Source organism: Ictalurus punctatus, chromosome 9 (genome assembly GCF_001660625.3).
Source record: "Ictalurus punctatus breed USDA103 chromosome 9, Coco_2.0, whole genome shotgun sequence".
NCBI classification, from domain to species: domain Eukaryota; kingdom Metazoa; phylum Chordata; class Actinopteri; order Siluriformes; family Ictaluridae; genus Ictalurus; species Ictalurus punctatus.
Genome location: NC_030424.2, coordinates 19,305,703 through 19,320,014, shown reverse-complemented (window position 1 = coordinate 19,320,014; position 14,312 = coordinate 19,305,703). Strand labels below are relative to the sequence as shown.

Here is a 14,312-nt window from a genome sequence, read left to right as displayed (position 1 = left end):
TCTGACAGACAGGGACATCAAGTGTAGGTAGATCTGAAGACTAAAAATAAGCACATTTTGGGTTGGGTAATCTATGGTTAATTGTTTTTAATATTATGATGACAATACAAACAATATGATATTACATATATACCCACATTTACATAACAGCTAAAAATCACCAAAACATCAGAAAGTCATCAATAGTTGCTTATTCATATTTACTGGCAGATATTCATCCTTCCCATCCTAATGCAATATAAGTGGCTTGATGAAATAAATACATGTTTCTCATTGCAATTAAATTATTATCAGCTTTGAAGATTAAACTGTGTTAGTAACAAGAGAATCATTTTCACTCTTTCACAATGAATAATTACATAACCATGAATTCTGTAATCCTTAAAACATTAGAGATCTTTTTATCAGTAAATACAGGCTTGTTTAAGACTAAGTGTAGAAACACTACACATTCTGAATCATATGGTGACTTACTTGTTTGGCCTGGGGTGCTGTTGTTTTTGTTGACAAAAACAAGTAGACTATTACTGATCCAGTATGGTTAAATTTATTATCTAACCATACAGGACGTTTCATTAAATCTTACAGTATATGCTATCTTATAGACACTAGATAGATTATTTATTTGTTTATTATATTTCTCTTAAATGCATCATGTAGTTATGTAATAGAATTTGTCTATTGTATGCAATGATTGCAAATTAAACTTTGTATTTTGTGATATTTTAAAGATAATGCACTGTAGACTGATCCTTTATTAAGAAGCATTTTGCAGTGTAAATGATACAGCATATCTCTCTCCAACAGTTTCGAGCAACTAGGAAGAATGCAGAGTGCAGGCTTCTCCAATGCAAGCTACCAGATTAGGAATGATTCCTTGTCTCATTTCTCCAGTGTGACCACTGCCACCCCAGCCAAGAGAATCACTTTCTACAAGAGTGGAGACACCCAGTTCAATGGTATCACGATGCCCATTAATAAGCGAAGTTTCAAATGCTTTGATGCCTTGCTGGATGACCTTTCTCAGAAAATGCCTTTGCCATTTGGTGTGCGGACGATAACTACACCAAGAGGAGCTCACGCTATTCAGAGTCTGGAGCAGTTACAGGATGGGGCCTGCTACCTGTGCTCTGATCGCCACTACGTTAAGCCAATCGATATGGAGGCTGCAGGGAAACGACCTGCTGTCTGGCATCACAATTATCCACTTAACACCCCAAGAAAGCCTTCCCGACCTGAAGAGCCACCTGCAAGATATTCTGGCCATCACTACCATCGACAACCAAAGAGGATTGTGCTGGTAAAAAACTATGATCCTGCAGTGAGAAGGTCCATTGTTTTGAGCAGAAAGAGGGCTCGAAGCCTTCGTGCCTTTATGGATGAGGTTTCAGAACTCATGCAGTGCAATGTCAGGAAGCTCTACACCTTGGAAGGACGAAAGGTCAGCCACTATTTCTGCTCTTGAGCCATAGTTTGCATTGGTAAAACTTCATGGAGCATAGAGTTTCTTGTTACATATAGATGCAGAGAGGTTATAACCAAAAATTGCCATCTTTAGTATGATCTGACCAGAATATTATGAAATGCTCTACTAGTCAAAAAGTCATGATTAGATTTTAAATATGCTTAGTTTTGAACCTTTTCTAATGTTTTTTTCTCACAATTAACTACCAGTCATTAGATTTTTTATTAAATATTTACTGTTATAAGATAACAATCAGGTTAGCTAAAGGGAATATGTTTCAAATGATAACCCAGATGGTGCTTATAGAATGAAAGAAATAACATGCAGAGTTTAAAGCTTAAAAAGTATATTTTTATTTATACCACCTATGTGCGGACTTTATATCTGGATTCCCACAGATTGATAGTATGCAGAGCCTGATGCAATGTCCCAGTGTGCTAGTGTGTGTGGGCCGAGAACCCTTCAAGCCCCTACTTCTGGAGAATCTGAGAAAGAACTCAGAGGAGAAGTTGCCTGGGATAGGTGCAAGGTCACACTCCAGCATCTTCAGTGAGGGCCATGATGGCAAGAAAAATGGTATTTCATGGAGATATATAAATTAATAATGTTTTTGAAAGAAGACAGTGCTCATTTATTTGAGGAGGATTTCTATTTTCGGTTCCATGTTTCTAACAATAATATAAAATCAAATCAAATCTTCATGTATTAATATGTTTCTTGCTTTGATTCTTGCTTGATTTATTAATATGATTTACATTCATACATAAACTAACAAATTGTACTGAATAAGTAGATATCGGTAACAAAGGATGAGACAATAAACTGTTTATTTGTTTCAAAATAAATTGTTCATTATGATTTATCATATTGTATTTACAGTGAACTTTGGACTTGAGACCAAGAAAAGTATCATCCATCCAAGGTCAGATTCAAGTAACAAATCTACAAGGTTCTCCCTATCATCAGAAAAATCTTACCCAAATGGATCAGGCATGACACCAAGGCAACTGGGTTGTGTTACAAAGGAAGTTTTAATGAATGATGACGTTGAAAAAAGGGTTTTCGTCAACAAAGATGGCAGTCTGTCTGTAGAAATGAAAGTTCGGTTCCGCCTAGTCAATGATGAAACTCTTCAGTGGTCCACTGAAATCAAGAAGTTGCCAACATCTACAAATGAATGTAGTTCTCTAGAGGAGGGAGACCCTCATTGTTTTCAAGGGAAAGTTGTATACTCTGAACCGGAGTCCAACACTGAATGTGAGGCTGAAGAGGCCTGTTCACCAAAATGTCATCAAGTGGACTTTATAGGATCCCACTGTCACAATTGCCGCAACCATAGTCAAGGGTATGACATTTGGAAAAACCCCTTACACAAGGATGATGGAACCAGTGGAACCAGGAGTTCCTCTAATTCTGCGGGATCATCCGACAAAATTATGCACCAAAAAGCATCTGTGGACAGTGTGTATACAGTTTCCAGGTCGAGTGAGGAATATACTGAACATGTTGTAAAGAAGGCATCTTGCTTCCACCAGACTATTGAGGAGGGGGACACAAGGATTGAATATTGCTCAATAAGTCGTTGTTGCAGTCGGAATGAGGTGTCAACCAGCACCACAAAGTGTAATATACCCAGTGACACATCTGAGAGTAATACTGGGAAAATATATCACCATAATGATAATAGAAAAACAGATTGTGTGGAATTGGATCATTTGAGCAAAGTCACAAAAGCAGCAGATTTGATTTCTGCTATCAGCAATTCATCCATCATCCAGTCATTCAAAAATGATGAGGGTGATGATTATGAAGACCTTTCCCCAAGAATTGCAAGAGCATCTCAATGGTGTTCTGAACAGGATAAACAGTTTACATGTGTACACTGCAATGGCAGTCAACGGTTGCACAATTTACAATCATCCTCCATACCACCTAAAGTCTCAAGCTGCTCTGCAGATGCAGTAAAATCCAAAATGTACAAGAGCATGTATGCAGCACCAGAAGTGCCCCAGGAGGGTCATGCAGACACTGATAGTAGGGACAGTGCCAGATCTTCAGTTTCAAATGTGTCCTCAAGGTCTCAATGCTGCTGCTGCAGCCAATGCATAGAAGCAATAACAGGCTTGATGGAATCTGATATGAAGAATGGTTTAAAAGAAGAGGTTCTGAATTCAATGTCTGATGACAGCAAAGTGTCTAATAAATCTCAAGCAAGAGCAAATTCACCAAGAAGAGCGATATCAGATGGTGGTGCTCAGAAAGCATGCAAGGAGGAAACAAAGAGTGGGAATAAATCTATAACTGCCATGTCGACAAACACATGTTTCTCAGTGATGTCCACAGTATGCCCTTGTTGTGGTGGCTGTGGAAGATTATCAACACTACCAGCAAATATTCAGGATATGCCAGTCCAGGTAGCTGAGGAAGATAGTGAAGTTAAGTCACTTCACGAGAGATCATCTAAGGCACGTGGGTCTGAGAGATCTAACAAATGCACACATTGTGAACCACAAAGAGATTATGCTATTTCAAACATACTTGAGAATACTGAACCTGTTCAAAATAATATAGCTGAGGAAGAGGTCAGGCATGCCAGCTCCCAAAGTGCATTGTTTGATTTATCAAATAATTCTGCCGCTTCAAAACAATCCAATAATTCAAACCAGCATGCATGTGGGAGATCATCTATTGCAGAAATGATTTCTGAAAATGCTGGAGTGGAGGATGTAGAAGGAAGGACCCAAAGTGCCAGGTCAATTAAATCAATTAGAACAGAAAAGTCAAACAGTGACATACCAGATGTAGTAACAATATCTGGACTAAAGAATCAAATTGATGAGGAAATTGGGGTTTTGTATATGGCCAAGGAAAATATACCAGAAATAGAGAATGTAATGCAAGCTTCTGATATGGACACTAAAGAAAGAGTCCCTAGCTCAATGTCAATTAAAACACACTCTTCTAAAGATTCTGACAAGTCCCACAAATCAAACAACATTCAAGACACTGCAACTGCCTCACCAGCAGTTTCTACAAGCCGTATTACAGACACACCTCATGAAAAAATACATTCACATAGGTCAACAACTGAACTGTCCAAGAGTGCCAAAGTTTCTGTGAAATCAAATGCATGCTCAGAGAGAGATTTAGAGTCATTGTTGAATCCCAATGATATGACTGCAGGGCAAGACACTAGACAAACAACAGATGATGCAAAGTGTAATGCACAGAAATCCTTACTAGTGACCTCTCCATCACCAAAGTCACCAATTACGATCGGAAATAATAATCAGGCATTAAGTGTAAAATCTGGTCATTCTAAAGCATCTTCAAAATCAACAAGATCTAACAAACGCCACTACACTTCAAGCAGATGTGTTCAAAGAGTGGCAAATAGTCCCTCAGGAAAATGCAAATGTACAATGTCTCCCACTCCAGCCTCGCATTTCCTGCTAGATGAACCATTAAGTCCAACATCAACAGCTTCTGTTTCTCTTGGACTTTGTGCAGAAGAGAGGTCTGAGGACCTCAATGAACGATCCATGAGCAACATATCACAAATCTTTGATGAACCTAGATGTTTGTCAGAGAAATATTCCCCTGAACCCTCTGCACTAGATCATGCTGTTCACAACTCAGTAATAACAGAAACAAAAGAGAGGGTCAAAACAACTGTGTCTATAAGTTCTTCAGTTTGGGATAAGTCAAAATTGTCTAATGATATGCAAGATTCATGCAAGAATCCTGAAGATATCTTTGGAACTGAATCTGAATGTATCATATCAGCCAAATCAAAGACAGAAAGCAAGGTAGTGGCCAAGCTTTTACAGAATGATTGTGATCATAGAGTTCCATCTGCATTGTCAGTGTCATCAGAGAAATCACAGCAGAACTCACTCAGTAAAAACACTGCAACCATAAAAATGTATACACATGGTACTCAAGCAATCAATACAAATACAAATAAGGGTGAGACAAACAAAGCTTTAACCATATCTGGAAGTTCTTCAAAATCCAGTCAAAATAAAATAACCTCGGGCAAGGCTTACACCCACGGAGCTGCTACATCGGATCAATGTACTACACAGAGCAAGGAAAGATCCTTCTCAAACCTTGAACCAAAAGAAGCCAGGAAAACTGATTCTAACAATGCTGAAAGTGTTATTTCTTTAAAAACATCCAAATCAGACAAGAAACCTCCAGCCAGGAATAAATATGTCACTAAGTCTGAATTGTCAGAAAACTGCACCACTCCAGATTCTAAAGGTGATAGTGTTTTGCCTCACAGTCCAGATCTATTAAGGGAAAATGATATCGATGCAAAACCAGACAGTAGAGGATCAAGATCAAACACATCAGACAAAAACTGTGTCCTTGAAGGGATGCAGCATATTGACAGTAACTGTAAAATAACCAGCTTTAAACAAAAGAAAATTAGCAGCACATCACAGGAAAGAACTGAGGATCATTCTAAGGAAGCACTGATGCCATCTTGTTTACCTAATGCATCTCCTACAGATGTTGTAAAGGACTGGCTTAAAAATATACCAATTGATGGTCCTATGTATGAAATGGAGGAAGAATTCAGTGAGCAACATGATGAAACTCTCCTTCAAATACCTGCTGTGAAAGAAGAAGGATATTTTCCAAATGAAATTGAAGAACAGTCTGAAAAGTCAATGACAATGAAAGAATCTCAAGAAGTATGTGGGTCTGAAGGTGCAGATCCTGTTACAGAAGATAAAAATACCATCTGTGATGTAACACTAGCATGTAATGAGACATTTCAAACAATTGCAGCCAACAGTGATTGCAATCATCTCAGCCCAAAATTAACTAAGAGAGAGGGTTTAACAAATAATTGTCAGTCCTCGATCCAGGTCATGAAGGTCCTCTTAAGCCCCAAATTGGACAGATGCAATAGTTTGCCTGAAGTTTCACCAACATATGGGAGAAAATTAAGCACATCAGCCAAAGGACTACTAGACTGCCTTGCTAATTTACAAGTGATTGACCCAGATCCAAAGATATATGACAAATATAGTGAAATTATAAGCACTCTCCAGTCACTATGGATTAACAGGCCCTCTGAAACTGTGCAAGATAAGCATGAAATAAAAGTTCATTCAGCAGAGGATGAATTTAACCCGAGGTCGTCCTCAGGGGTAGATGTAAGCAGTGGTTCCATAGGGTCTGGTAAAGGAAGCATCAGTGGTGGGCTTGAAAAATCAGAAGCAACACAAGGCAGAACAACATTAATTGCTGAACAGAAGTCCTTCCCACAGATTCAAGGAGATGCACCTACTGGGGGTGGATGTGACTCTTTATCTGCTACACCAGAAAACATACATACTTCACCTGTCTCTTCAGATCCTGTAACTCCAGACATTGCTGAGAGGGTCCGATGCAGTCCCGAACATGAAAAACTAAAGAAGGAAGCACAAAAAGATGAAGGCCTTAAAGCCACAGACGGTGTCCTTCAGGCTAATGAACATATAAAAGATCTTAAGGAAATAGCTTCAACATTCTCCATGAGGACCTCTGAGAATAATGGAGATGTTAAATCAGTGTCTGATAAAGAACAAAATCAACCAGAAAATATCAACTCAAGAACACTACCATCAGATCAGAAAGGTCAGTTAACTAAGAGAATTTCACAAGACCCAGATCCAGTCTGGGTTTTGAGCTTGTTAAAGAAACTGGAAACACAATTTATGTCTCACTATGCAAATGCAATAGCAGAGTTCAAAGTACGGTGGGATTTAGATGACAACGAGACACTTGATATAATGATCAGTGAACTTAAAGAAGAGGTTCATAAACGGATTCAGTCTACTATAAAACGAGAGCTCCAAAAAATCCAAAGTCGAGCTGGTAGAACACCAAGACCACCAATAAGCATGCTTTCTAGAGATTCTACAGTCCAAACTGAGCAACGGCGAAGACGTCTTAAAGGTATGCAGAATAAACTTTATAACCTTTCAAGAAGTGAAGACATAAACACTGCTTCAGGTACTGAATTCAGTGACCAGCGCAGTGAAGATGAATATTGTCCATGTGACACATGTGTGAAAAAGAAGATGGCATCAAGAGTTGTCCAGTGTACTAAAGCTTTGAACGTGGCTCCAGTTCTTAAGGATTTTGATCTTAGGCAAATCTTGCAAGCAAAGAAGGATCCCCATGTTGCTATGCCAGTACAGTTCAAACTGAATGAACAAAAAGATCAGATTAAGGGTACTGATAGTAGCCTTGACCAAGATAAAAATAATTTAGAAGTGGTTAATGAGGAGGCCAAAGTACATGTTATAAAAAGCCAAATAGGCGAAGATGATATTCTTATGGAGGAGGAGACTAAGGATGAAATCATAACAGAGCATGGGATTCAGGCCTGTGACAATGAAGATAAAGATGTAGGGATAATAAATAATGGAGGATGGAGAAAACTGAAGGAAGGACCATCTGATGATGAAGATGATGGGCAGCCAGCAGAAGAGAAAATGTTTGATAATAACACTGATGGAGCAGATGATGACGGAAGCAAACCAGAGAGGGAAAGACATGAAGTGACAGAGGATTTGGAGTACAAGAGCACAGGTAACAAGGACACTGAAGTAATGAATAGAGAAGATGAAGAGGCAGAAGAGGCAACAGTGGGAGATACAACAGCAGATGAAGAGGTAGCAATGGAAAAAGATCCAGCTGATGAAGTAGATGCAGAAAGAAAAGAAACAGAAAGCAGTGAAATTGAAGAGGGAGAAGGGAATCCAGTGGAGGAAAAGGAATCAAATGATGAAAGAGCTGAAGAGGCGGTGTCTGAAGGGGAAACAAATAAAGAGAGTGGAACTGGGGATGCTGAAGAGGAAAGAGACGAGACTGAAGAGAATGCAGAGATACCAGAAGAAGGTGAGGAAACAGAAAATAGAACAGGAGAAGAAACACAATCAGCCAAAGAAGGCAAGACATCCAGCGATGAATCAGGAGAAGCTGAGAATAGTAATGCGACAAGTGATGAGCGAACACATGATGATGTGCCTGCTGCTGCAGCTGACGCTGAGCCTAGAAAAAATGAAATAGGTGAAATCATAGAAAGTGAGAAAACAGAGGAAGATGGTACCACAAGAAAGAGTAAAGCTAATATGTCCACTGAAAATAGTGCAGATGAAAATCAAAGTGAATCTCCTGAGGCAGAAAATGAGGTTGAAAAGGAATCACATGAGAGCAAAGATAGGATATATATTCAGAAGCCAAGCAAAAAGAAAGATGGTAAATATGTAGCAGGACAGCTGGTCTCTGAGGAGGATGATGGTGACCAGGCAGACATGGATGATTGTGGAACTGATGAAAAGAGTCAAACTGACATGAGAGCAGAGAGTATTGAGAACCAAGCAGAGGATCCTGATCTTCCAAGTCCAATCTGTGGTGACGATTCTGACTGTAAACTTATTAGCCAGATAACAAAAACATCAATTGAATCCCAAACAGGATCACTGGAATACTCCAAAGATATGACAGTGAAAGAAAAGCTAAGGGACATTGTGAGTTTTATGGAAAGTTTGAATGATCAAGATTCATAGTTATTTATGAAATGTTTGAATAAATTATGAGGACACCAATGTGTTTCACCTAAGGGAATAAAACAGTAAGGGTCACTAAACAAAGAATGTTCAGAGAAATCCAAGTTAAAGTGGATGAACTGGAGTTTTAATCTATCACCTGACTTTAATTTATGCACTTTATTTTTTCAATGATATTTCTGCATTGAGACAATTGATTGAGATATTGGTTTCTGAAATGAAGTCAGAATACCTTAAAATGAAAATAATTGCTAAAACACATATTGTATATCCTTCTATTCGAATACATTTGAATTCCAATACTTACAGCATGTAGTAAGAAGTTATTAAAACTGAAACAGTTTAAAGGATTTTTTAATGAATGATTATAAAAATGCAAACAATATACAAACAATTTAAAGCAGACAAAATAAATTTATTATACAGTGTATTTTACAGCATAGAATACATATATACACTAAATTTCATAGACTTCTTTACTGTACATACTTTACTGACACATTGTTACTATCACATATTTAGCAGGGTGTTAAAATGTTTAAAGATTTACTTCATATGTGAATATATTCACATAAATATTTGTGTGTAAAAGGCAAGTGCATGAAAAAGTCAAGCGAGAATGATTATGGTTGTTGTTATTGTTAATAATGATAACAATACAATGGCACAATACAGTGCCACTACACTGAGAAGTTTGAGTACAAAAGGCAATTGGAAAACCATTAATGTGTGTTCTTTAATGATTTGTGTTTTATTTGTGGATAATATATTCTGATGCTGCTTCATGGTTGGCTTGGTACTGCATTTTACACCTTTAAGCCCCTTTAAGTGCATGGTACTTAAAGCATTTGACGTTTTGATGTAGTCTATTGTTACTGTACTGTATGTTTAATAAAATATAAAAATCATTTTACCTTTGCTGTAAACCTTACACCAAAGCAAATACTTTATACTTCAAGTGATTGTATACACGCAGGCTGCTCAGCTATGTATTGTTATGGGTTATTTGAAATTCTTAATGATGTTTTATTATATGTGCATCAAGATAGATGCGAGGCATGTGGCTTATGTTGAGGTCAGCAGCCAAACTAGTACTTGTGTCATGATAATCCCATCACCTATATAGTGTGAGTATCTTTAGATGGGAGAAAGGATGGTAACACTTTACAATAAGGGTACAAAATAAGCATATATTAATGAGTGAACTAATGCGTTCATGATGATCAATTAATACATGAGCTGTAATATTATTATTATTACATATAATAATAATAATAATAATAATAATAACAATAACAATAATAATAATTATTGTTATTATTATTATTATTATTATTATTATTATTATTACAAGTGTTTAATTAGCATATGCATTAATAGCTGTGATCTGAAAACCAATTAGCACATCATTCAAATTAATTTTAACCAGACTGTTACAACAGATTGTTGCATTCAGGTCATTAATTTAGCCAGTTTACTGTAGGCTAGGCTGAATTCAGATCATTTGGCACAATGTAAGTGCTGATGACAGGAAGCTGGTCAAATAGCATAACCTTATGCAATCACAGCAAAAATAGTTGTTGTCAATAAACCTTTAATAAATTGTCTCAGTAATTATTAACAAATACGTAAAGTGCTTTCCTAAATTTACACGTGAGAAAAATGTGGCATTGTGTATAAAACTATATATAAATTTGTTGGTAAATCGAAAATACAAAAAGGTCACAAATTACCATGAATTTACCAGACAGTCTAAAATTTGGGCTAGCCTACATTGTCAGTAGTTTCTGGTTTGTTTCTTTTGGCACAGCTACTAGCTGTTTACATGATCCGTAAAAGATTCTTGGTCTTTTTTGTGTGTGTGCCGTTATAACTAAAACAGACATCACTGCCAATGTATTAGTCATCCTCGATAGTCCGCTGTTTCAATGTGAACACAAAAATATTGATTCAAAAGGGAAATTGAAGACAAAAGCACATCTTGCATTTTTGCTTTAAAGAGAATGCTGGATGATCAAAAAGACTTTCTGTAGAAATACATTAGCATCACAACAGCTAATATCAATGTAGCAGCATTTTGTTTGAATAAATTTGTAGGTTTTATTTTTTTTACTGTATATATCATGTAGTATATATCTGTATGTCTGTATATATCATCAGCAAAGTTCTAATCAAGCACCACAGCGGGTTCAGGGATCAGAGTAGTTAACCTTTCCTGAAGTTCCATGAACGTGGGCCTTTCATCAGGGTCGGAATGCCAGCATAGCAACATGATATCATACAATGTTACTGGGCAGTCTTCTGGTTGTGGCATCCTGTAACCCCTCTGAATGGCCTGAACACAAGCTACATTGTCACGGTCTAAATTCAGAAAAGAAAGATGCACAGGGATAAACACAATCAGTAATAATTAATTAATAGTCCTCAATGCATTCTAATTCATTCTTTTCTGTTTACCTGGGTATGGATCATTTCCGTATGTGATCATTTCAGTCAAGAGGATCCCAAAAGACCAGACATCACACTTTTTTGTGTAGTCCTTTCCAGCGAAGATCTCAGGTGCCATCCATTTTACTGGGACTTTAACTATTATTCGGCGAACATTTACATAAATGCTTTCTTCAGTCTTTGAATTGTAATGATTACATTACTTTTTTATTTTTGATTGTCATACTTACTTGAAGATAATTGTTTCTCTTGGGACAAAGTATACTGAGCTAGTCCAAAATCTGCTATCTTGCAGGACAACATTTCAGTGAGTAGAATGTTATCAGCTCTCAAGTCTCTGTGAACAATGTTCTTGCTCTCCAAGTATGCCATCCCTTCTGTAATCTTAACATATGAGTGAACAATGAAGAAACATTAAACCTTATATCTAATTTCTTAAAATGGTTTGATGGTACCAAATGTATATTTTCTTTGTAAACATTATATATCTTGAAATTTAATAAACTAAATTATGATCCTTATTAATCAATATACCTGCACTGCAAAGTCCACCATGAGAGCAAACTCAATATTTCTCAACTCTTTGTGAACTGAAAGACAATGAAATGGATATAAACAATGTTTATATAAATCTTGAGTTTTATTTCATCATTTTGTTCACTGAAATTAACAGCATTACCACATTATTACACTCACTGATGAGATATTTCTTCAAGCTTCCATTTCTCATGAGCTCGGTGATAATACAGAAGGGCTCATGAACAGTGCACACAGCATATAGCCTGAGCAGGTGCTTATGCCGAAGCTCCTTCATGATCTTTATCTCTGTCTGAATATCTGGGCTGATGACTGTGAGAAAGGTCCAAAGTTGCTAACATGACATTTGATAATGAAGTATTTCAGGTGTAAAACAGATATATCACAAACACACCCTTTTTAGGATGGAACTGAAAATTGTAACGTGTCTGTGATGATCTTTTTACCTCGAAACTCTTTAATAGCCACGTCTATTACATTGTTCCATACCCCGTGCCACACTTCTCCAAATTCCCCACTGCCAAGCTTCTTCACTTTGGTCAGAGAGCTTCGGTCGATTTCCCATTGTTCCTCATAAGAGAGGCTGGGAAGGGATGGTTTGTCCAGCTAAAAATAAAGCATTATATAAAGGGAGTACATGGCATGGCATTTACCCTATTAAATGTGAAAGATAACACTTTATATTTTTGAAATACCTACCATAACACAAGGGAGGTTAAGGCGTGCACAAAGTCCATCCTGATCCTTGGAATATGATTGCACTAACTCAGGAAGGGTCTGAAATGTTTTCCGATTAACAAGGTAAAATCGTTTGTCAGATTCTCTTTCCCTAATTCTGTAATGCCGTGCATAGGGCCCATTCTTTACTGAAAACGAGACAAAGGATATGGGTTTTTTATTTAAGTTATTATTATTTTATTTTTTTTCAGATTGTAGGAAATTGTGATTACCTGAAAGGTAGTAGCAATTATTCTCTGTACTTCTCCACACAAGAAATGCACCCTCACTGTTTTCTGGTCTCAGCAAACATCTTTTGGCCTCAGTGCGCTTTGTGATGTTTTCAAAATACCATCTGTACATAAAATGCTTTTAGTTTGGGCGCAGTTATATTATCAGTACACCTTGACTTTCCCTAACACACAAAACACCTCTCAGGAGCAGTAGGAACTCGAGAAACCAGATCAGTGGCTACATTTCCTCCATGTTGAGTCACAGGACATTTACACATTATTCAGGCTTCCTACATAACTACAGGATAAATAGCAACAGGATTCTTTGCTGCAGCATGAGTCTGTACAAGGAAAGTACAAGTGCCTGTTGCACTCCATTCCAAGCTTTTAGCAAGAAAGTTAGCAATGTAGAATGTTAGTAATGTAGAAAGGTTTTCAAATACAGCTGACATATATATAAAATTTTTACTTGTATTTACCTAAAAAGTACTATGGAGTATAAACATAATTATATTACGCATTATGTAATTTATGGAACCCCACCCCCCAGTCAGTGTAAATACTCACGACTGTGCCTCCAAACTACCCACTGGTTTGAGAAAATCTCTCGGTACGTAGAGCTGTTCTTCAATAAATCCTTTCTTGGCACCCTTCACTGTGAATCTCTTTGCATACACCCAGTGTTGTCCTTCCTCCGTCACCTCCAAGAGATCACCCACTTTGAGCTTCTGATCACTCAGTGAATTACAAGCATATTCAGTGATCGATATGAACATTTGTTTGTTGATAACTGTATCTTTTTCCTCTGAACACAGCAAACGGCAACACTTACAGGAGCAGGCACTGTTGCCCATCTTTACCTACTATATTTAAGGACACCATCCCTGCTAGAGTAAACTGTAGTAGTGGACTGAAAGGCTAAGGGCGTCTTAAAATAACATGTAAGTAGTAGCAAAACTGGTTTGTTTAGATACTGACGTAGTTAAAAAGAAAAAAATCTTTATAGTCACCCATGTCTAAAATTCCTCTGATTATGTCTATGTTTTGGTAGTAAATTAACCTATTGTGAGGGGGAAAGATTTTACATACATACTTATATTTCATTGATTTAAATGAATCATTTAATTATACAACATACAGTCCTGTTAAGGAAAATGTCACCATTATTCCATAATTCTATTCCTTTTTTTGCTTATTTATTTCAGTGGGCTTTTTCTTTTTCTTTTCTTTGTTTGTGTAACTGTGTCTTTAATGATTTTATAGTCAAGTTCACAATGCAAGATACATCAGGCAAAGAGATTTCCTATAGAGTATAGACAAATACCAGGAAATAAATGG

The 14,312-nt window shown here is 37.1% G+C and overlaps 2 protein-coding genes across 2 annotated transcripts; one reads left to right on the top strand and one right to left on the bottom strand.

Annotated features, from left to right (window-relative positions):
- Positions 1–824: 824 nt before the first annotated feature.
- Positions 825–9,404, top strand: rp1l1a (rp1 like 1a). The gene is made up of 3 exons (XM_047157748.2): positions 825–1,441; positions 1,864–2,041; positions 2,345–9,404. The coding sequence occupies exons 1-3, from the start codon at positions 827–829 to the stop codon at positions 9,037–9,039; spliced, it is 7,488 nt and encodes a 2,495-aa protein (XP_047013704.2). The 5' UTR covers positions 825–826; the 3' UTR covers positions 9,040–9,404.
- Positions 9,378–13,837, bottom strand: si:ch73-340m8.2 (tyrosine-protein kinase SRK3). The gene is made up of 9 exons (XM_017476645.3): positions 13,542–13,837; positions 12,975–13,096; positions 12,724–12,890; positions 12,471–12,630; positions 12,184–12,336; positions 12,022–12,077; positions 11,718–11,871; positions 11,497–11,625; positions 9,378–11,400 (listed from the first exon to the last, which is right to left on the bottom strand). The coding sequence occupies exons 1-9, from the start codon at positions 13,826–13,828 to the stop codon at positions 11,207–11,209; spliced, it is 1,422 nt and encodes a 473-aa protein (XP_017332134.1). The 5' UTR covers positions 13,829–13,837; the 3' UTR covers positions 9,378–11,206.
- Between the last annotated feature and the right edge of the window lie 475 nt (positions 13,838–14,312).

What these genes read in the sequence shown, in the direction of transcription:
- si:ch73-340m8.2 (XM_017476645.3), bottom strand. Translation starts at nt 13,828, where the DNA reads ATGGGCAACAGTGCCTGCTCCTGTAAGTGTTGCCGTTTGCTGTGTTCA. An exon ending in GGCTATTAAAGAGTTTCGAG is followed by an intron (nt 12,337 to 12,470) that starts GTAAAAAGATCA and finishes CCTTTCTCACAG; the next exon opens with TCATCAGCCCAGATATTCAG. An exon ending in CGGAAATGATCCATACCCAG is followed by an intron (nt 11,401 to 11,496) that starts GTAAACAGAAAA and finishes TTCTGAATTTAG; the next exon opens with ACCGTGACAATGTAGCTTGT.
- rp1l1a (XM_047157748.2), top strand. Translation starts at nt 827, where the DNA reads ATGCAGAGTGCAGGCTTCTCCAATGCAAGCTACCAGATTAGGAATGAT. An exon ending in ACACCTTGGAAGGACGAAAG is followed by an intron (nt 1,442 to 1,863) that starts GTCAGCCACTAT and finishes GGATTCCCACAG; the next exon opens with ATTGATAGTATGCAGAGCCT. An exon ending in CCATGATGGCAAGAAAAATG is followed by an intron (nt 2,042 to 2,344) that starts GTATTTCATGGA and finishes TTGTATTTACAG; the next exon opens with TGAACTTTGGACTTGAGACC.